This window comes from Triturus cristatus, chromosome 3_1, assembly GCF_964204655.1.
Source record: "Triturus cristatus chromosome 3_1, aTriCri1.1, whole genome shotgun sequence".
In the NCBI taxonomy this organism is placed as follows: domain Eukaryota; kingdom Metazoa; phylum Chordata; class Amphibia; order Caudata; family Salamandridae; genus Triturus; species Triturus cristatus.
In genome coordinates, this window is record NC_140583.1 from 921899901 (window position 1) to 921924286 (window position 24386).

At 49.3% G+C, this 24386-nt stretch overlaps 1 protein-coding gene across 1 annotated transcript in view; it reads left to right on the plus strand.

Moving 5' to 3' along the window:
- The window catches only part of CCDC148 (coiled-coil domain containing 148), an 871149-nt gene that overhangs the window by 280688 nt on the left and 566075 nt on the right, over window positions 1–24386 (plus strand). Inside the window, exon 4 of the mRNA XM_085645511.1 lies at window positions 7065–7168. Within this exon, the coding sequence (XP_085501637.1) occupies window positions 7065–7168 (104 nt within the window). The remainder of the gene's footprint in view (window positions 1–7064; window positions 7169–24386) is intronic.

Sequence of the window (24386 nt, forward strand, 5' to 3'; positions counted from 1 at the left end):
TATGTACATCTGTAATGTAATATCTAATAAAACACTGGGCAGAGAGTGGGTGGATATGTCAGGTTTCTTAGAAACGGCATGCATCACAGTGTGTCACACATGGTTCAGTCCAAATTGCTCAGCTTTCAATTAAGCACTGCCACTTTCCAAGAATGAAGCTCGAGGTCATTAGTGACTATAATGCTTATTTTCCTTACCACATCGGCTATGCGGTTTCCTCTATTAAGCAGCTCAGAGAGTTATTCTATTTGCTCTTTAACTTCCTTGTCTCGATTTAAGGTTGAGTGATCACTTCTGAGATGCTAAGTAAGGTTCAATGGGACTTCCAGCTGAATTAATGTGGTGGCGAGTTCTGGTATCAAGATCTTTTAGGCTGTTTGCAATTTCGTTCTTTTAATTGAGAAACAAGAACTTTACATCACCATCATGGATCATCATGCTTTATCAGAAAGCATAAAGACCTATCACATGCAAATTGACACTCTAATTCTTTCATTTTGAAACATGCAGTAAGAAAATTGTGTAAAAAGCATCAACAGGCATACTAAATCTGTGCGCTAAACAGCTAGTGCTATGGAAATCTGGCGAGGGGTGGTGGGAAACGTTTGCTTCCTCTTCTGTTTCCTTTTCTAGTTCGCATATACTCTGATACCACTGAGGCTGAAATTTGATCTCTATCTTTTACCATTCTGATGTTTCATGGACTGAAGGACTCAATCCTGACTGTGACTGTGAAAAGTGTAGTAACATGAAATATACCTGTCTCAGCCGAAAAGATGACTATTGTAAATGATCTAGTGCTATGCAACCCTAGTACATAGTTTTTACTTCTGCTGTAAAATCTTTCCAGATTCCTAAATCTTCCAGGCTAAGACTGTAGAAGGCTTTCCAGCGCTGCCTGATCCACGCTTAGGACAAATATTGTTATGCAGTTAATGCTACTGTTTTCTCTACCTAAATTATTTCTGCTACTGAAATGTTGTCAAGTACCACTGATAGACAGTATCTCACCTCCTTCAGCGTCTATATTTATAAACCTAATCCTGACCCTTGCCATTGGGCAGGCATGTAGTCCTGTCAGAGTTACCACATTAAGTTTTTGGGTTTTGCATGAACTCTCTGTTTTTTAATATAATCTTTTTATTAAACAGTTGTGACAGTACAGTGAGGTAAATTGCGAAGCCATATAACATTCAAAAATGACATTGGCACAGTAATGATCAAATGTAGCAATACAGGTTGAGCATACTATCATAACGACCCTGGCTCGAGTCAAGATCAATGCCCGCTCTTGCACTCCGCAGTTCCTCCGCTGGGGAAACACATAAATCACCTCTTGATACATTCCATTTGGCCCATTTTGGATCCCATTTCTTAGGACAGCCCCTATGTTTAAATATCTATTTCTCTGCAATAATTGCACTATCCATGTCATTTGCCCACCTCCGATACACGGGCAACTCTCCAGTCCCCCACATCTGAGCGATGTTTCTCTTGGCAAGGGTGAATCCCAGTGAGGCCCACGTGCGTTCGGTCTGGGTTAGGTCAGTAGCCTCCCATTAGGGGGGGGGGCCGAATTTGCAGAAGTGCCTTTCGCAAACTTCTGCGAAACGGCACGAAATCTCCACGAACACGCGGAATTTCGCGTGCTCGTAGAGATTTTGCTGCACCCGTTATGCAGGCTAATCTACTGGCTAATCAGTAAGTGCTACCTCGTTGGGTGGATGTATAGAGCTTTTTCCCTACACTACAGCTGCGTACAGGGCCAGAAGAGTTGTCTCCAGTGACCATGTGTGTCTGTAACTTTGCCACAGCGCCGAAAGGCGCCGGGGTCCCTTGAGTGAGCTGTCCATCATAGTGGGAAAAGGGCTGGAAGAAGTTGCATACAGCTAGTAGTGTTTGTGGGGCGGGGCCAAACTGGCGGGGCTTCTATGCAAGTTTACATGCCTCTTGTTTATAAAAGGCCAGACACCGATCAGAGCAGCAGATGAGGAGAAAGAACCTCCTGGTCACAGGAACTACACGGGAATTGCGCACGAGAATGAGTCCTGCCCTGCATATATGTATCCCAAGAAGATGCCGCCGTTTTGCACAATACCTCTACTCAATTTGAGTACTTTCTACTGGCTAATCAGTAAGTGCTACCTCGTTGGGTAAATGTATATATCTTTTCCTACACTACAGCTGCGTACAGGGCCAGAAGAGTTGTCTTCAGTGACCATGTGTGTCTGTAACTTTGCCACCGCGCCGAAAGGCGCCGGGGTCCCTTGAGTGAGCTGTCCATCATTGTGGGAAAAGGGGGGAAGAAGTAGCATACCGTTAGTAGTGTGTGTGGGGCGGGGCCAAACGGGCGAGGCTTCTATACGAGTTCACATGCCCCTTGTTTATAAAAGGCCAGACACCGATCAGAGCAGCAGATGAGGAGAAAGAACCTCCTGGTCACATGAGCTACACAGGGATTGCAGGGGATTGCGCTTGAGAAAGTCATGGAGGCAAAGACCTCCATCGGGGATCACAGCTAATTTTTGGCAGGTAGATATGGGGAGAAAGCACACCTGCCCAGCCTCGCCCGTGCTCACGACGTTTTTGGGCTGATTAATGCGTTACCAAATTTGAGCTTCAACTCGGGCACCTGCTTTATTTTTACCTGTAAGTGCTTCCTGGTGAGGTTTAATTAATACCTCATGCCCCCGAATTCCGTTCCGCTGCTGATCGCGGAAGTTTCGGCATTTTCGCGTGGAACGCGAAAATGCCGAATTTTCACCAATTCCGCGAGTGGAACGTAATTTTCCGCCCACCCCTACCTCCCATATGTTTAACAGACAAAGTCGTGGAGAGCTGTTGATATCCTTCCCACCCACCTCCTTAAGTGTGGTGACAATTTTCACCCAGTATGGGGGAATGTTTGGGCAATCCCAGATCGTATGAAAAAATGTGCCTTCCCCGGAACACCATCTAAGGCACTCCGAGTCAGGTCTTTGTCCCATTTTAACCAGTGTATTTGCAGAGAGATATGTTCTGTGCAGGATTTTTAGTTGGATTAACCAAAGCTGCATTGGGATAGCCACCTCTTTGGGGTAAGAAAGTGCCTCCTGCCAATCGTCATCTTCTAAATACCCAATGTCCGTTTCTCACAGCTGCCGGAGACGTAGCAGGTTAATTTACGGTATGTAAGTGATATTGCTTTACGTGGCATGGGCTCCATTAGGAGTCTATCTTCTAATAGGGTGCCTCAGGCAGAGTCTTGCCGCTCGTCACAGCGGTAGTTATGGCGTGGCGTATTTGCAAATATCGGAACGTCTCCGATTCATTCAGTTGATATTCTGCTTGTAGGTCGCTAAATGGGACTATTTCAATCAGTTTCCAAAGGTATGAATTCTCTTTTGTTGTTACTTATACACTACTCTCCTCCCCTCCTCTTGTCCCACTGACATTCCTTCCACCACCCTTTTACTCCAAGGATGGAATGGTTATAAGTACCTATCACAGCAATAATCTTCCTGGGACAGTATTATGGGTGGCCATAACATCTAGGGTTTCCTTGTATCCCTCGCCATCTGTCTTTTTGGTATAACCTGTACCAAAAACAGGTAGACATGTAGACTGCAGACTGCAGGCCAAAGTCGTGCACCATGGGGTAGTTTTTTTTTCAAATCAATTACTCTTTTTTGATCTCGCTATAATCCTGCCTAATGACCCAAATCCCATTTTCATCTCATTCCATGAAGATTCGATTTCTGTGGACTGGACATCAATCAAGTCTTGCATCATTTTAGGCATGTAGATTATCATATTTCCAAACTGGGGATCTGGAGGTAATGTGTCACAATACAATTTCTTTATTAGTTCTTCTCAAGTTATTTACTCTTGCTTTATTTTTGTCTTCTTTTTTGTTCTTCTGGTACCTTTTTATTTTTTGGGGTCAAATCAGTGTACAAGGTTGAGCCACGTCCTCTGCAATGTTTAGGATTCAGTTAAGTAATTTCTCAGTTGTTTTAACATATGTTTACAATACTAAGGGTTCAAGTTTTTTGTGGGAAAAGTTGTGTTCACCTGAGGCCGTAATATATATTAGATGCACTGCCCTGCAAATCACCTTTAATTGCATGCACCAGGCACAGAACTGCAGTGGACTCTATTACTGACAATACACCACCCCCAGTGACTATAGCATATGATCGTGTATAGTTACATTTTGTGCACATAACTTGTATTTCGGGTTGGTATCTGTGTAATCTGATTGGTGTTAAGTAGGTCACAAATTGTGAGTCACTACAATGGGATGTCATCATATGCATGGTGGCCTTCTGGGGTAAGCAGATCATCATGTCTGTGATCGCATTTTAATAAAGTCAATATTGACTCCCTTGCAAGCCGGTTTTCGAACAGGAATTTCTACTCTTGACCAGATCTTCCGGCTGCAGGTCCTCTACTGGAAAACCACAAGAGTGGAGGGTGGCAGCCTCTACCTCGTTTTCGTGGACCTGCGGGCCGCATTTGATCTGGTCCCCAGGGAGAAACTATGGACGGTGTTGAAGGAACTTGGTCTCCCAATCTTTTTACTCGACGTGTTGGTCCGCTTTCATACAGGGAACTTCGCACAGGTGAGGTGTGGGAAGAATGGGGAGCTATCAGCTCGTTTTCCTGTAACCTGTGGGGTTCGCCAGGGTTGTGTACTGGCTCCCACACTGTTCAGTTTATATGTAAATGGTCTGATTAATGAATTAAATAGTCTTAGGGATAGTGACGCCCCGTTTTTGGCTTCTGGTCGGGTGCCCGCTCTGATGTTCGCGGACGACACATTGTTGTTGTCGCGGACATTAACGGGTATCCAGCGGGTCCTGGACGGCTTTATGATCTTTTGTGCCTCGAGGGGATTGGAGATCAATCTGGGGAAAACTAAGGTTATGATCTTCAATCCCCCGAGGCACACCCGCCCGAACCCTGCACTAGCTGGTGTCCCCCTAGAAAGAGTTAAGACCTTTATTTATTTGGGAGTCACGCTGACTGAGCACTTTGTGTGGGACGCTCAAGTAGCTAAATCCTCCCTGAGGCTATCGCAGATAACGGGAGGAATTGGAAGATTCCATAGAATCTCTATATTCAAACCAGTCACTCCTGTACTAGAGATTTACAAAATACAGGTGAGGTCAGCGGCCTTGTATGCTGCTGAACTGTGGGGCCATACAAACACATCCAACTTACAGAAGGTAGAACATGCTTTTATGCGTGGTTTGGTTGGTCTTCCCCAGAGCACACCTCTAACACCACTGCGTTTGGATATGGATCTAGAATCCGTTAGTGACCTGGCGGCTGTACGACCACTACTATTCTGGAGAAGGCTATGGTCTGTCCCCGAACTTGCAACTTTCAGAGGGGAATTTATTGCAGTTTGGAGACAGCTAAACTATAAGAAAATACCATGGCTACTCCATATAAAGACTTCCCTCTATCAAGTTGGTTTGCCCCATCTTTGGGATACCCCGGCCATTAGCTGTGTGAGGACTCAAAAGTCAGAGATATTGGCGGCTGTAAGATCTTATAATTTTGAAAATGTATGCTGCTCGACCACTTTGGGGAGGTTGACTTCTGAGTTCTTAATGGTGAAAACTGATTCTGGCTTCGAGGTATTCTTGGACTTAGTACAGCCTCCTTTAGCTAGAAAATTATATATTCAGTTGAGGCATGGTTCCCTGCCAATCGGGGCGTTAACCCCTTCAGTGCCCGCCCCTTTCCCCGCCCTGTGCCGGCCGTTTCATTAGCGGGCGGGGTTTATGACGAGCTGGTCTCGTCATGGGCACAGCGCAACCGCGGCCCATGACGAGACCAGCTCGTCATGGGCATTGAAGAGGTTAACATCTAGATGGGATAAAATGAAGGAGGGCATCTGCCCAGCCTGTAAAATCTGTAATGAAGACATTATTCATATTATGTTCTTCTGCCCAGCTTATAGTATGACCCGAAAATGTTGGCTTGTCCCTTTGTGCAAATATTTGGGGCCCAGACAGTGTGCACAAGCATGCAGAGTTTTGACGTATGACACTAATCCCCTCATTGTTTATGCAGTTTCCCGCTTTTTATATGGCATGTGGCAGAGAAGGATGAGTTTTATTTGATGAAATGCTCTGCTTTAGTTTCTTTTTCTTCTTTTTTCCTTTAACCATGATAACTCATTGTTTAATAATTTTCTTAAACAGTTCCTCTATTTATGGTCTTATCTTTGTACTTGTATATATTTTATTGTACTTTTATGGTCTGATGACCGAAATAAAGTTATTCATGGGTCATGGTTAATAAAGACAACATTTAAAAAAAAAAAAAAATGCAGCCGGCATTCCTTAAAAGAAACCGTATTGTGTTTAAAAAGAAAGACATTTTTTTACTTTACTTCAGAGTTTGCAGTGGTCCCACGTAAGACTACCTACTTCAAAACATTTTTCTAACATTCACAGAGGAGAAGGGGTCCTCAAGAGACTCATTCCCTTACGGATGGGTTACCACACCAGCATAGTGTCGGTAACTTTTCAATGGTTTACGACCGCTATTTCGGTCCCAAACCATTGATAAACGTGGATAAGAATCACTGTTTGGAAGGGATGCCTACAGCATGCCCCTTCCAAATACATATTCTTTATCAATGTCTAAACCAATTTTAGAAGTCAGTAAAAAGTTGTTGGTGCATCCATCTTGGTGCCTGGCTCTTTGGCGTCCCTCCCACTATAGCCCATTTTCATGCTTTTGTTTCCCAAAATATCATTACAAGATAGTAACTGCTTCCCTAGTATGTTCTATGATCAGTAAGTTATTGTGTTTCTCTGAATGCTTATGTCTTTTGTTGACCTGGTGTGTGAGAACACTCGACCTTAATCAGTCATCTCATGTCCACTTTCTGTCTCCATGGTGAAACCTAACTGATCTCAAGAGCCCAATAAACAAAAAACAAAATCATGACTTGGTTAAAGCTTTCAGGCTATAGACACACGTTCTAAAATTAGAAAAAGAGTGAACTACAACTACAGGGTTTTCTAATTAAGCTGACTTTTGAAATATAATTTTTTTTTCAGGTAAAGAAAACAGAACACGCAGCAAAGATTACCAAAGAATTAATGCTGATAAAACAACATCGACAAGTATGGTGGAAAGAACACCAGAGATTGACAGAAGCTCGGTAAAAAAAAAACATAATTACTAGGCACTTCCTGTTGTTTCAAGCATTGTGTTATGTTTCGTGCATAAATCAAACACTTTATTTACATTTGCATCACGTCGCAGATCCTATTTTGGGACTGACTGCAGCTCTCCAGCTTCCCTGGCAGACTGCCTTATTGCAGTAGAAATACCTTGCTTGACGGATATACCATCTTATTATTGATGTACTCAAAGCATCCTGGCGATAGCTCCGGGAGGAATTGCTCAACCTTTTGACCGGTTCGCAAACTGCAGGTCACACCTTCTAATAAAAGCATTTCATTACATCAAGGCTAATAAAACAAGCACCTGTTATCTTCAGTACTGCGAGCACTGTACAAATGAAATTATGTGTTTCTATCATTATTGTTATTATTATGATTTATTTGTTGGCCACAGAATTATACCGAGAAAGGCTACATTCTTCCTGGTTGTAAGATAAATATGTTCCTGTTCTACCCTGGGGGAATGTAAATATTCTCAACAGATATTACAGCAGCAGCAGTAACAAAGGTGTTGTGGGCCATGGTGCAAGCATGGATCTTCCACCCCTCTCCCAGTGGGTGAATAAAAAGCCATTCAATGTTGGGTGCAGAGGACTCCTCACTCCATTGGGCCCTTCTGCCACTATAGCTGATTTACTAATGATAGCTACTCTCCTGAGTTTGTGTGAGGTTGCAGGTTTACCAGTTGGGCATCTTGATAAGCACTGAAACTCCAAGATTAAGGGAGAACGTAAAGTTTGTTGGACAGGGTTCTCCATCACTGACATGGTGATGTAATCTGTTTGCCAAACCCTCGGTCAGCCTGCTCCATCTAAAGTTGGGTAGACCATATGTTTTCTGACATAAGTGCCCCTGCTGGCTCCACATTGAGAAAGCTTCTTCTGTCAGGCCCATGGAGTAGGGCCCATCGGAGAAAGGATATCAGACCGCATGCCCTATTCAGAGTAGACGGCCTAAAGTATTTTCCTGTCCGTCACCGCAAAGAAAATCTAAGTGATACCATAAAAAAAAAAGATTAAATATGTTTTTGATTTAAAAAAAAAAAAAAAAACTCCTCCTTTGGGAGTATGTTTTTGAGAAACAAATAAGTTTGGGTCGCATCCTCCTGAAGCGCGGCATCCATGCAAAAAACACTTGCAGAGCCCTCAGAAAAACCGCCATGACTGCGGTTCATACGAAGGCACAGAGATCGCTGCTGAGCCAGCGGTGATCTTGAGACATGGTGGGTGGCAATGTGTCACGGTAGCAGATGAAATATCATTCGCCACCCTGACTGTCTGACTGTTGGTGGGCTATCTACTTAACTGTAAATGAGGCCCTAAGTTCCACTTCTGATACAAGATCTTCACAAGCAGCTCTGGGTGCAAGTGGTGAGCTGGGTTGGGGGAAAATATTTGTCAAAGTCGGTGGGGCAAGGTCAGACAAAGTTGGCTGCTCATCTACTACTGCCTAACACCCTTACTATATGCACATAATAATATCTAGACATTACTGTGAATTATAAGTATGAGTAGAGAAGTGGAACCAATCAGATTTACAAGCTAGATGTAGAAACGCATAATGATCCAAGAAATAACAAGAATGGGTTCTAATTGAATATTTATCACACAACAACTTTTAAAGAGCCAGAGAGGTGCAGGGACAGCATCTGGCAAGAACAGTCATATTTTGATATAAGACACCACATAAGAGAGTCAGGAAGCATGGAGGAGATGCAGAATGGGGAATTGGAGACTATAAACATGGAGGATAACAACTTCCAGGGTGGGGTCCAAAAGACATTGACCCAGCAACCTGAAGACCTGGACTTGACATTCAGGTCAGAGCACTATAAGTAGCTTGTGAATGCTAAAGACTGTGTCTTGCAACATTAGTTAGTAGACGTATCTGTCCCCGTTCGGATTCCAAACTCCTGGTTCCTAAGTCAACAGCCCTCAGCTTTATAATCTCAAAACACACTAGACGGTTTGAGAGAGACCTTCCCCCGTGCCAGAGGAATCTTACCATAACTGGCCAGCTTCCAAGCAAGCATTCCAATGGCAGGAAGGAGTTCCCACATCCCCTTCTCCAATCTTGCATGTTCCAGCCTTTATCTTGACAAAGCTCACAAAGCCTTCTGTGTACATTAAACAATCTACTCAGCAAACCCCAAAATATAAGACTGTATTCTTTACTGATGACGGTTAATAAACCAGAAACACGTGTCTAGAGATCAGCACTATCTGTGCCAACCTTGGCGAAACACTCGAAAATATCGGAGCGATCTACAGGAGACTGCATTACCCAGAATGCCAGGGGCAAACCTTGCCTGAAAGGTCAGCGGTGTGCTCCCACATCCTGTTGTCTATTTAAAGTACTCCTGTGAGTCATTGAGCTGATGAGCTCGTGGATGAAGCACCTGCACGCCAGTGAGAGGTACCAGACCTGATATAATGTTTGGCAGCCTACTCCGTAAACCCCAAAATATTAGACTGGATTCTCTACTAATGATGGTTAATAAACTAGAAACACGTGTCTAGAGATCAGCACTATCTGCGCCTACCTTGGCGAAACACTCAAAAATATCGGAGCGATCTACAATAGACTGCATTACCCAGAATGCCAGGGGCGAACCTTGCCTGAAAGGTCAGCGGTGTGCTCCCACATCCTGTTGTCTATTTAAAGTACTCCCGTGAGTCATTGAGCTGACGAGCTTGTGGTTGAAGCACCTGCGCGCTAGTGAGAGGGACCGGACCTGATATAATGTTTGGCAGCCTACTCAGCAAACCCCAAAATATAGTCTGTATTCTCTACTGATGACGGTTAATAAACCAGAAACACGTGTCTAGAGATCAGCACTATCTGCGCCAACCTTGGTGAAACACTCGAAAATATCGGAGCGATCTACAAGAGACTGCATTAACCAGAATGCCAGGGGCGAACCTTGCCTGAAAGGTCAGCGGTGTGCTCCCACATCCTGTAATTTGGCCTGACTATTTGGAACCTGCATTTGTGTCTTGCTACGGAATTCCACTTTTTAGGTATGGTGACTAGGACTTTACTTTCTGGTAGAAAGGGTAGCATTTTATCTTCTTAGACATGTTTCCTGGTTTGCCTGTTCGCTGGATAGAGTGATAGTGCCTCACACACTAGGTAAGCAGTTTACGCTTCTGACAATATACTTACCCATTATAGAGTTCCGTACTATTACTCAGATACTCTTGTTTTTTATTTTTGACAGAGTCATAATATGCCTTTGCAACACTGTGCCATCCTGTATCTCAGAGTCCAGCGCAGGTCTTCTAACAACCATCCTGCTATAAACAAGGGTCTTGCTCTCTCTCACTGCTTACACCCTTTTCCGCTACGTTCAAACAAGTGATCCGCACTCTCCTGAATACTGATACAGGGAGAGGAGCCACCTATAAGAGAAGAAGGTGGGATTAGCCTTGCCATCCCTCAAGCATCATTACAAAGGTCATAACAAAAACAGGCAAGAGCTCTTCATTCTAGGAAGACTTGGATGAGTCTAGTAATTAGAAACATGTTCAGCATACAGTACATGCAAAGAACCAAGCAATGGAGGAGGCAGACTAGGTAGTACAGGAAACAGCCCAGGAAACCATATTCCATAGGATGAGTCATAGGAACAAAAAGGTCCAGTGGCTGCAATAGAGTAAAATTAAGTAAGGAGCAAGAATTACTATGCATTTCTAGCTTTATCAGAACATCAATAAAGTTATTTATCACAATGCAGCCTTTCTGAGGTAATAAGGGACACCACTTATATAGAATGCACCACTCTGCAGGGGTCTTTTGGCGATGATCACAACCCTACTTAACTGCTTCAGCTTTTTCCTGAGGGTTACTTGATTAGAAGAGATGTTTATCACCGATTAAAATGAATTCCACCGCAGTGGTTCCTGTAATGACAAGGCTCTGGCTTCTAGAGTAACTAGGTTATATTTAAGAGTTAGCAGTCTGTTTTGATATTTACTCTGTAAAGCAGGAATCATGATTTGAAGATTAATTTTGGTATTGTTGACACTAGCACTTGCACGCTGTACACAGGATTTTCAATGCGATGCAAGACTAAGCTGGGAACCAGTAAAGGAATCAATGGGCATCCGTAACATGATCCCTTAAAATTAGGCTAAAATGGCACAAACGTCTGTGTCCTTTGCCCTTGGGATTCATGAGTCAAGAGCGCATTGCAAGAATTGTTGATTGCATCCCCCACAATCAATGCACAATTCTCCAGGGAAAGTAGAAGCAAGATCAGTCTAAATATTACTATTACAGATGCAACTTTGAGTTACAACCTGAATCTGAGATTTAAGGGAAACATCTTCATCAAATATAAACTTTTTCACTTTTCCTGCCAGAGCAATCTTTAGGTAGCCTGAAAATATCAGAAGCTCAAGGAACTTCGAGAAGGTCTGTCCTTAATACAAAGAATGATCTGCTCATTTTTCCACTGGTTGAGATTAAGGTTCTTATGAGCCATCACATTTTAATATCCTGCACTATTCAGTGCTGTAACTCTTGTGAAACTCTATCGTCTGCATATAATTTGCGGTCAGCACATCAGATAAATAATGTCCTAAAGTAGCTACTGAATGAGTCAGTCAGATCCCTGCATATTCAAAGGCTGACATGTGGTATAGAAAAGACCTTGGTTTCATTTGCCGGATGGCTTCAGTCAGGAATAATTTGAACCATGCTATGGTGTCTGGTGGCTCCCACAACACGGAAAACGTGTTGCAAAAGAGTGTTGTTCTCCACTGTGCCAAAATCTGCTGAAAGGCCCAATTTGAGCATAAGAGACTGCCTCTTCATAAATGAACTTGGCACCTTTTAGAAGGAGGCTTATCACATATATCTAAACTAATTTCAGATACTGGACTTCTCTTTGGGAGAAATCACTCGTTCTGCATTTGTGCTATAACTTTGAAACAATGGCACAGGCGCCATCATCTCTGCTTCACTGGAGCCGTCATTCAAGGGTTCCAAGATGATTCCCTATTATCATCGTGTGGCTCTGCTGCCATGAACCTCATCTATCATGCATGTTCTTAGCTCACCATTCACAAGTGAGTCATTATTGCCTACTATACCTCTTGTCTACCACCCCCCCAAAAAAATGTGCGCACCCTCCGTAAGAATTCTGTAATGTCCTGTTACACTACTACCCTATCTGCATGAGAAGAACTGGCAGTCCAATCAACATGATTTAGGGCCGCTATTTAGGTGCCAATTCCGATCCGGTAAAAACCGGGTACGAACCGTCGGACGGAGCCTTTTCTCCGTCCGACTCGTACCCGGTGCGAAATCCATCCGAAAATGCAAGTACGATTCATACGGAAACACCATTTCCGTACGATTCGAACAAAACACCGACCGAACAGAAACTAAACACAATTACGATCCTGAAAGGAGCCGACGTGACGTCGGTACGCATCCAGCCTACGTTTCACGAACCAGGAAGTACGATTCGAACCGACGTCATCCCGCACGGAAAATATTTACCGGCTGCCAAAAACTGCCGGGAAATCAGGACGACACACGCAAGGAGCAGCTGGACGCGACGAACAGACATGGACCCGAACCTACGTGCCATCCCTGCCCTCCTAGCAGTCCACCTGGCGTACAGGAACCGACGCAGACGCCGCAGAAGGTCAGCACAACAACCAGGGGCAAAGGGGGGGGCAGGGGCAGGACACACAACACCAACACATGGTACCAAATCACACATGGCCTGGACATACCTGACCATCAGGGCCTGGTCACTTCCAGGGGGTGGGGGCGAGGCCAGCAACGCAAGCGTCCGCCACAACGGAAGTGGATGGTCACGCGAACCGGTACGTACCCTACCCAGGCCGCAAGAGCGTGGGTACGGAACGTACCACGCTTCCCCCTACGTCACTCCAACAATAGCGGTACGGCCCGTACCCACGTCAGAAAGGCCTTGGTACAGCTCGTACCAGCATTGCTGGGGTCATGTAGGGGTACGCGTGGTACAACCCGTAGCCACGCCCCCAAGGCCTGTGTACGGTGCGGACCCCACGGCCCCGCAACAATGGTGGGACGCACCGTACCCACACACCAAAGGCATGGGTACGGCCCGTACCCAGGCACGCAGAGCGTGGGCAGGGGTATGTACGGACCGTACCCCCACCCGTGGAAGTACGGCCCGTACCCCCACCCGTGCATGTACGCCCCGAACCCCCACTCGTGTATGTACGCCCCGAACCCCCACCCGTGTATGTACGCCCCGAACCGCCACCCGTGTATGTACGCACCCAAGCGCCACCCGTGTATGTACGCCCCGAACCCCCACCCCACCCTGGTATGTACGCCCCGAACCCCCACCCGTGTATGTACGCACCCAAGCGCCACCCGTGCATGTACGCCCCGAACCCCCACCCCACCCTCGTATGTACGCCCCGAACCCCCACCCGTGTATGTACGCACCAAACCCCCACCCGTGTATGTACGCACCAAACCACCACACCAGCCGTGTATGTACGCACCAAACCCCCACCCCAGCCGTGTATGTACGCACCGAACCACCACCCGTGTATGTACGCACCGAACCACCACCCGTGTATGTACGCCCCCGAACCCCCCCCAGCCGTGTATGTACGCACCGAACCACCAGCCGTGTATGTACGCACCAAACCCCCACCCGTGTATGTACGCACCTAACACCCACCCCAGCCGTGTATGTACGCACCGAACCACCACCCGTGTATGTACGGACCGAACCCCCACCCCAGCAGAGTATGTACGCCCCGAACCCCCACCCGTGTATGTACGGACCGAACCCCCACCCCAGCCGTGTATGTACGCACCAAACCACCACCCGTGTATGTACGCCCCCGAACCCCCCCCAGCCGTGTATGTACGCACCGAACCACCAGCCGTGTATGTACGCACCAAACCCCCACCCGTGTATGTACGCACCTAACACCCACCCCAGCAGAGTATGTACGCCCCGAACCCCCACCCGTGTATGTACGGACCGAACCCCCACCCCAGCAGAGTATGTACGCCCCGAACCCCCACCCGTGTATGTACGGACCGAACCCCCACCCGTGTATGTACGCACCTAACACCCACCCCAGCCATGTATGTACGCACCGAACCACCACCCGTGTATGTACGGACCGAACCCCCACCCCAGCAGAGTATGTACGCCCCGAACCCCCACCCGTGTATGTACGGACCGAACCCCCACCCCAGCCGTGTATGTACGCACCAAACCACCACCCGTGTATGTACGCCCCCGAACCCCCCCCAGCCGTGTATGTACGCACCGAACCACCAGCCGTGTATGTACGCACCAAACCCCCACCCGTGTATGTACGCACCAAACCACCACCCCAGCCGTGTATGTACGCACCAAACCCCCACCCGTGTATGTACGCACCAAACCACCACCCCAGCCGTGTATGTACGCACCAAACCACCACCCGTGTATGTACGCACCAAACCCCCACCCGTGTATGTACGCACCAAACCACCACACCAGCCGTGTATGTACGCACCAAACCCCCACCCCAGCCGTGTATGTACGCACCGAACCACCACCCGTGTATGTACGCACCGAACCCCCACCCCAGCAGAGTATGTACGCCCCGAACCCCCACCCGTGTATGTACGGACCGAACCCCCACCCGTGTATGTACGCACCCAACCCCCACCCGTGCATGTACGCACCGAACCTGCTATAAGAATGGGGTGTGCAAAACACCCCCAGCAGTGCCCAGACACAGGAGGGGTGGGTGCAGGGTCCTCCCAGCAGTGCCCAGACACAGGAGGGGTGTGTGCCTATCACTCCCAGCAGTGCCCAGACACAGGAGGGGTGTGTACCTATCACTCCCAGCAGTGCCCAGACATCGGACAATATACCCCATCAACAAGTTCAGTGACCTACAAGGGTGATACCCCAGATGCAGGCGGAGCCATCGCTGAGCCAGCATGGCTATATTGAAAGGCAACCCTCACACATCCAGGAAATGTAGGCACAGCACAGCACAGCATTTGGGAGACACCCTGCAGGAAAAATGGCCTGGGCCACAGAGGACGGAACACACCTTGGGACAATGTCACCATACAGTGAGAGCAAACATGACCAAATACCATTTGCAGAGACCTTTGTGATGGCACGCAGATGGCAGGGTACACCCCATGAGCAGCACACTCCAACATTTCACAGACCCCTAACACATTATCACCACCCCAATGCAGGGAGCACCAGCACCAACAGCAAGTCCAGGAAAGCATCAGTGTGCAAAACAAAAAGAAAAGGCTTTATTCAGCAGGAAAATATATCTGAGAAAATGTCCACTATGTACAAGGGCCATGGGCCAGCCCAACAGCAATGTCCGGGGGGGGGGTACACATCGGGACGTGTGTCCCCTAGCTTGCCTGCACAGTTCACAAGTCCATTTCATCCACAGAAGAGGGGGCATCAGGGGGGAGGGTGGAAACAGGCACCGCAGGGACAGGAGGGGAAAGGGTAGGTGTTGTGGGTGCAGGGAGGGATGAATCTGCCACAGGGGGGGTGCCAGCGCCAAAGGTGGAGGACAGAATGGCGCTGCACACGTCGGCAAGTTCCCCCAGCGACTCCCCCGTACCCAATCCAACCACAGGCCCCAAGGAGGGGGGGGGGGCAAAGGGATGGGTCGCAGCGCCACTGGGGGAGGGTGTGGACAGGGTGGGGGACTCAACTCCCCTGGCCGGGTCCCGCCTCCACCGCTTGCGGGGTGGTGTCATCCTGGGGCTGGGGGGCACACTCGCAGTGGATGATGCTGTCACTGACTGTTGGCCAGGAGAGCTAAGGGGAGTGGATTTGGAGGGAGTGGGTTGTGTGGAATGCGGACTCCCACTGTGGCTGCGTGTTCTACGTTTCCCCCCCGACCCAGTGGGTGTGCCTTCCTCACCCTGTGTGTGCGTGACAGGAGGTGTGCGCTTCGACTTCCCTGGTGGTGTGGTGCCTGTGTCTGTTGGGGTGCGTGCACGCTGACGTCTGGATGTGCGTGGGACAGGCACGGGAGTGGGAATTGTGGATGGGGCAGGGGTAGGGGGTGTTACGCAGCGCTGCAGGAGATCCAGTGCTGCAGTCAGTGTGGAGTCTATGGACCTCAGCAACTGCCGTTGGTCAGACTGCGCAGCCGACATGCCCTCCATGTATGCCTCCATCTGGGTCAGCACCTGGGTGTGGGCATGGAGGACATTTAGCATCGCAGTCTGACCAACCTGCAACTGCCTCAGGATGTCCACAGACTCCGCACTCACCGCAGCAGTGGTGACAGGGGCAGGGGGTGCGGTGCCTGGCAGGAAGGAGACATGTGGGGACCGAGCACGGAGGGAAGGGCCACGAGCATGTGGGAGGCCGGTGATGGAACCTGAGGTGGCGGGGGGATGTGGAGGGCTGCCATCAGCTGGGGGGGCAGACTCCGCCACCTCTGGGAGCTCAGCCTCGGACCCGTCTGCGTCATAGTCTGTGTTGGCAGTCAACAGGTCCTCCGCCTCACTCCCTTCGGCCTCCGTGCCACTCCATGTGCCAGACAGGACAGCACTGCTGGTACTGGTGCTCAATCTCTCCTCCCGGTCCGTGCTAGTGTCTCCTTCCGTGTCCCCCGGCGATGCTGTGGGCAAGGTGAAGAGACAGGAGAAAATCAGACACCTGTACACTTATGTCACATGAGTCAAATATACATAGGTCACATTGCATAGCCTGAAAAGCAACAGGAGTAACACCTACAAAACAATGTACACATGTAGGCCATGGAACACACAGTTTTTCTACCCACCATGCCACTGAGACACAATGGAGATCATGACACAACAGCAAATCACTGCACCTGAAATTTTAGAGAGGAGTCAGCCTCTGGGGACAAATGTGCACAGCACCTGCACCACACTGCGTCGTCAAAAAGGGATGAGCATGAATCATATCCATTTACTCTTGCCGCATGCTGCAAAGGCAATACATGAAACCAGGCCACACATGACAGGGTCACTGCACCTTGAGCGTATGTCCAGTCAAACATCACACACAGGCTAAACCCAGCAAGGAGGATGAAGCTTCTGACATGTATGCCTTGTACGCACAAACCACCCACACCTGAGACAATCTCATTGAGACGGAGAAAGTATGTACACCTCTTACTCTGGGATGGAAACACATGGCCTCCACTAATTCATGACTGTACACACACAGCCCCTGGTGGCCATGTCCACACATCATTGACAGGCAAACATCATCAGATTGTCTCAACAACACACACAGGTAATGCCCACTGTGAGTATGCACAAGCAAAATGGGTCCCCCTGTACAGTGGACACATGTAGCAACCTGTAGGTCCTAACAGTTGAGGCCAGGGTACAATGCCACCCTACGCAACCCATGGCAAAGACACAGTGAATGGCCATATTGTTGGATGACGCACATGATACCTAGGAAGAGGTGCCCCAGGGCACAGTAGTGCCCACACTCCTCCATGGTCCAGGATGGACATGACTGCAAATTAAGCAACCGTCCCTGCACTTAGCAGGCCTCCCACTCAGGCACATCATGTCAGAGGGCACACAATTGGACATGCATGCTGGAAGGCTGTACATTTTGGAGACACACCCCTATGTCGTGATTCACAATCAGTGCCAAGTGACATGGACACCACAATGACTGAAATTGGCCATGGCACACGCAAGGTCCCCATACCTGTGGCACATCACCCCCACACATGATGCTGATAGCATAGGGCACCTGCATGAACTGCCTGCCTAAATAACCTTGTGCAAGAGCGGCGACAGACCAGGGAACACATTGCAAGGAGGGGAAGGGAGGGAGTGAGAACAGCACTGTGCTACTTTGTGGAGAAGTTGACGCACTGCACAATCAAACCCTGGCAGTGTATCCATGCAACTGCACACTTACATTGGCTGGGGACACACAACTGACACACATGTACCTACCCCCTTCCTGCTGCTGCCTCTCCTGTAGGCGCCTGTCCATATCGGGGAAGACCACCGCCAGCACACGCTTCTGGATGTGGGTCAGACGACGGCGGCCACGGTTCTTACGGCTCTCAGGTGAGTCCCCCAGCAGGAGCCGTGCAATCCTCCTCGTCCAGCACCGGATGTCCTGCCAGCGTTTCCTCACCTGAGACAGGCTCCGCCTCCGACCCTCTGTACCCCTCACGGCACTGACGGCTTCCCTCCAGATCTCCCCCTTGGCAATGGCGCCTACCTGTGAGGATGCAAAAGAGAGAATACATTAATCCACATGAGCAAAGACACAGAGACACACATATAGAACAATCCTCATTATGAACAGGCCATGGTATGCATGCAACTAATTGCACCTTTGTCATAGGGACATTATCCACTGTGGAAGGCCAAATGCACTACGTGCCAGTGGAAGCACACGGGTGGCATGAGGGGTACCACACACTCACTGACCAGGGATCACACTGTGCCTCACAGGCTACACCAGGATTATGTACAGCACCTCACAGCAGTCACCTGCCCCAGCACACTGATGCTACCTCAGCAGAGTACACAGACACACACAGGTACAGGACAATCACATGGCATTGCCAACTGCGGGTACACACCTCACTCTGCCCATGTGCCAGTAGACGGGGGTGTCACAGGTGTGGGGCTGGCTCAGCACGGCATGCACACAGCACTGCTCCCTGCTCACATCCGATGGCCAGGCCATATCCATCCCTCATGCTGCTTGTGTGCAACACTCCCCACATGCACTCACCCACATGACAGGGGACTAACACACACACCAATGTGCAGGGGACGAACACGGCCTTTGGACACTCACAGCACAGGTACACTGAACAAACACACATCCATGGGTACTGACACCTGTCACACTGGGGGGAACACAGGATCACATCAGGACTGTGGAAACAACATCCCCAGGAGGAGTATGCAGGCAGAATGTGGCATGCACCTTGCATTCATTGTCACAGTAGGCACTATGCAAGTGAGGAGTGCACACAGGAAACACAGCATGCTCTGCATGGGTGACATGAGGCCTTCCACACCCTGGGACCCACTCCAAACAACAGTGCATGTCTGTCACACATGGACACAATGCCAGAAGTCACTGTCACACAAAAGGGGCACAGTCTAAGCTAGTGGAGTCTGCACTCACCTGAACCCCTGGTCGACCATACAGGCTCTGGAACTGTGGGAGGATCACATCTATCAGGGCAAGGTTCTCCTCCTGGGTGAATGGCTGTGACCTCTCCACAGTCCTGGACATGGTGCCAGAGGAATCACTATCAGCAGCAGTGGTCATGGATGAATGGATGTGCAGGCAAGTGCTCTCTCATGGGACCTGGCTGCCTTATATATGCCTGGCTGGCCTGTTCATGTATAGGAGTACAGATTGATTGGTCAGTCACATTAGCATCCTACGTTTCATCCAATCCCTTCAAACCTACCCCAGTGTGTGGCTTTGCATGGTTTCAGTTTTGATAATGATGTCAAGTCAACATCCACATTGCAACAATGTAGATTCTTTCAAACTGACTTCTGCTGTGCACCTGGTGCTCAAATTCAAAAATTTAACTCAGTCTCCATGGCAACCATCAGGCATTTAGGCCCTTATACTTGTCCCTCATGTGTCCCCTATGTGTTTTCATACATTTACACACAGGTACGGTGCGTTCCACGCCCTAGGGCACCCCACAAGCAGTGATACCGACCGTACATGCGCTTGTACGGTCCGGATCACAATATTGGCGCTGGCGTATGCGTACGCCACAGTAGTACGGACTGTACACGCGCTTGTGCGGTCCGGATCACAATATGGGCGCTGGCGTATGCGTACGCCACAGTAGTACGGACTGTACACGCGCTTGTGCGGTCCGGATCACAATATGGGCGCTGGCGTATGCGTACGCCACAGTAGTACGGACCGTACAAGCGCGTGTACAGTCCGTACTACTGTGGCGTACGCATACGCCAGCGCCCATATTGTGATCCGGACTGTACAAGCGCGTGTACAGTCCGTACTACTGTGGCGTACGCATACGCCAGCGCCCATATTGTGATCCGGACCGCACAAGCGCGTGTACAGTCCGTACTACTGTGGCGTACGCATACGCCAGCGCCCATATTGTGATCCGGACCGTACAAGCGCGTGTACAGTCCGTACTACTGTGGCGTACGCATACGCCAGCGCCCATATTGTGATCCGGACCGCACAAGCGCGTGTACAGTCCGTACTACTGTGGCGTACGCATACGCCAGCGGCAATATTGGCCCAGGGACCCTATACACGCGCTCCGAGCGTATGTACGGTGCGTATAACAACTGTCAGTGGTGACAGGCGGCACACAGACAGGAATGGAGCGGACAGGTATTGCCAAGGGTGGACACCAATGCATTGTCTGTGCAATACCACCTGTGTGTGACACAGGTGTGTCAGGATGTGATGTGGCACTTTACCCCTGAGGTGTGGGCAAAGCACATGTACGATGAGCTGTGTACACATGTCGTGTGTGATGGTGCGCATTGTACCACACATCCCCTGCACTCCTTTGACATGTGTGCATGTCGTACACACTAGTGGAGCCATGAGTCACTTGCATGTCCCAGTCACGGACACCCGCACCTGTCCCCTGATGCCAGGTACACGGAATATTACATATGACACGTGTATGGCTGCGTTGCATGCTGCAACCATGTCATGTGTGTGGCATGTCTTTCCATGATTTTGCTGTAGGTGTGTGGTTCAATGCGTCAGCAGTTGCTGCTGCCAACATGTGTCTGTGTGTCGATGGGCATGGCACACTGTTCCGCACACCAGCCCACATATGTGATTTGCCATGAGGTGTGTATGTATCCAACTACACGGAGTATCAACACAAGTACATATCCACATGCTCCCTATGTATGTTCTGTCTCGACATGTACTCCTCAAAGGCAATGTGTGTGGCCTGTCCTATTCCTATGACATGTGACCAGTGCATATCGCATCCAACTACCTGTCTGTACCATACGCATACTACTTCTGCACATGTGTGGATGTCTGTGAATCCTGTGATGCGTGTGCATGTTCACTTACACTGGCCCACAGCTAGTCTCATGCCATGTCATCGTGATCTTGCCCCCCTCCGTTAGTGGCTGTCCCTTGGTAGGAGTGTAACCTGACTGGCGTACGTGTCCAGGAACTGTGGCACAGACCTGACTCACAACGTGGCATATGTGTATTGGCTGTGTAACATGTGCTCAGTGCATTGACGATGTTGTTGTACAGTGCTCACTCTTAGGTGTTCCTTCCATTTCACTGCAGGGCTCCGCCTCTCCCTCGACGTATGCCAGACATTGCTGCCCTGCATGAACGGGACTGTATACGCCGCTACAGATTCAGCCAACGGTTGATTGATGAGTTGACTGGCCGGCTGGAAGCACAACTCCTCCCGCGCCACAGGTATCCAAGTGCACTGACACCCAAGTTGAAGGTGATGGCAGCCCTACATTTCCTTGCCACGGGTACGTTCCAACATACCATTGCTGACGTCGGGGGCATGTCCCAGACGATGTTCAGCCGTGTTCTGCATGATTTCTTAGAGGCCATGTTGGTTCACCTGGATGAGTACATTAAATTCCCAAATCGTGAGCAGTTGACAGATGTCAAGCGTGAGTTCTATGCCCTGGGAGGGATGCCCCATGTCATTGGGTCCATAGATGGGACACATGTTGCGTTGGTACCACCACAGGCACAGGAGGTGGTGTATAGGAATCGCAAACATTATCACTCCATTAATGCCCTTGTGGTGTGTCTGTCCAACATGGTGATTTCACATGTCTGTGTTCGCTTTCCAGGATCAGCACACGATGCCTTCATCATGAGGCGTAGCAGGGTGCCAGAAATGATGCTGCAGCTGCGGAACGAGCGAGCATGTATTGTTGGTGGGTAGACTCTGGCAGTTCAGTGTTTGGCGTCATCTTCCAATCTCACTGCCTGTGCTGACACACTTCTGTCCATGATGTTTCCTTGTAGGGGACGCTGGCTATCCCAACATGCCATGGCTGATGACGCCTGTCCGCAACCCCAGCACGGCTGCCGAGCACCGCTACAACAACGCACATGGGCGGACCAGGAGAGTCATTGAGAGGACGTTTGGACTTCTGAAGAGCCGATTCCGGTGCCTCCACAAGACCGGCGGAGCACTCCCATATGCCCCGGTGAAGGTGTGCAAGATCATCATCGTCTGCTGCATGCTGCACAACATGGCAGTGGAGGAAGCTGTTCCACTCATACTGGATCAAGATGACCAGGACCATCCACCCGTGGAGGATGAAGGGCTTGGTGACGGGGCAAGTGATGTGGAGGAGGAGGAGGCTGTGGAGGACATGCGGAGTCGGCTCATACGCAACTTCTTTGCTTAGTGGTGAGTTCCAGTGTCTGAGTGTGCACGCATTGGGCCGTGTGTGGCATGTGTTGCAATGTGTGTGTCCATCTGCATGTCTGCCAAGTGAGTCAGTGGTGTGTATTGAAGTGTCACTCAAGTGATGGCGCAATGGAAGGATGTTGTCTGAGGGTCATCATTGTCACCTGTCATGTTAACAACATGATACGTGTTAAGTACATGCTTGCGGATGTGCTCCTTTGTGCTGAATCCTTGTGTGTCTCTCTTCCACAGGTCCATGTGCATGCTGTCTGCTGGTGGCATTGTTGTGCTCCTGCTACTCCTCATGAACACAGCGACATGTGCTGATTCAGCGTCACATGCACGGGCAAGTGTTGAAATCTCCTCAGGGTAAGGGATGCCTCACGTCGTTTTGGGTGTGTGAATTGTTTGTAGTCTGTGTGCACTTCTCCGGTTCATGTGTGTTCCATTTGCATACATGGTGATCCTACATGGGGAACATGACATGGGGCAGGCTTCACCTGGAGCCATGCTCAGACTTGGTGACTGTCATGTGGCAGGGGATTGGGGATTGTGATGAGGCCATCATTGTGTGTAACACTGGCCTCGGAAACATACAGGTTGCACCGGGTTGACATGGTGTGTGATTGCCCCATCAGGGCCTCAATGGTGTATAGCGGCCTCTCCGTGGCAGCAGGGGGTGTTTAGCTGTTATCCGTCACTTGTGTGCCAGGTCAATGGGATGCCAGCATCTGTGTTGCAATGGGGGGTGCCAGTGTTGCTCCCACATGTACATCCACATGACCTGTGTATGTGTTGACAGAGTATCATTGTCATTCCAACACACATGACTAATAAATTTGTCCCTCTGTCTCCAAGGTGCCTCTTCCCTGTCAATGGTGCCCTGTTGCCACTGTGCGTGCCGCAGGTCTGGCATAGTTTTCATAGGTGGTGCATATGTGTCTATGTGTAGAGTGACAAGATGCTAGGGGTTTGTCAGGGAGTGGGAACTGTATTATGCACAAGATGCACAGTTCCATCCACCTCAAGGCAAGAGAGACCATCCCCCAGGGCAACTACAACATCCGTGTCGAATCCTACCCTGCAGTCTACGGACATGTGCCTCACGACTCCCATGGTACTTGTCCATATCCGGAGTGCATCTGCACAGCTCTGCTACTGCGTCGGGCAACCAGGCCACATCAACGTCCTAACGGGATGGGGGGAATGTTTCACAGCCAGCTGCAGGATGACCTTCTAGATCCACGCCCACACTCATGATGCAGCCCACAACCCCAACACAACCATGTGGCACAGTGATCCTAAACTGCATTCTGGCATCTCCATGCATCCAACCTTGGCCTAGCCACCATTCTCAACATCCGCCTGACGCAAGCATGCTGCACATTGTAGGGACACATGTCTAGACATACCTGGGAGCGGCAAGCCAGGTCACTCCACATGATCCCTGACCTCTGCGCATGACTGTTGCTCCCCTGAATGTGTCTGTAGCCACAGTTGTGCGGGAACCACTCAGCTGGTTGGGCCCAGCACAGGTGAGTTTGGTACTCCATGTCTGTATCAGATGAGACATTGGGACCCATGTGTGTCCTGGGCAAGACTGCGACCCCACGGTTTGGATGGTTGGAGTTAATTCTGAGATCAGGCATGCTTTGACTGTACGACACACACATGTATTGTAATAATGTAGAATCACGGCATCATCTTGTAAGTGTGATTAATTTATTTGTGGTGGGGTACGGGTTTGTGGGGATGACAAGAGGTGCACAGCGGGAGTGTA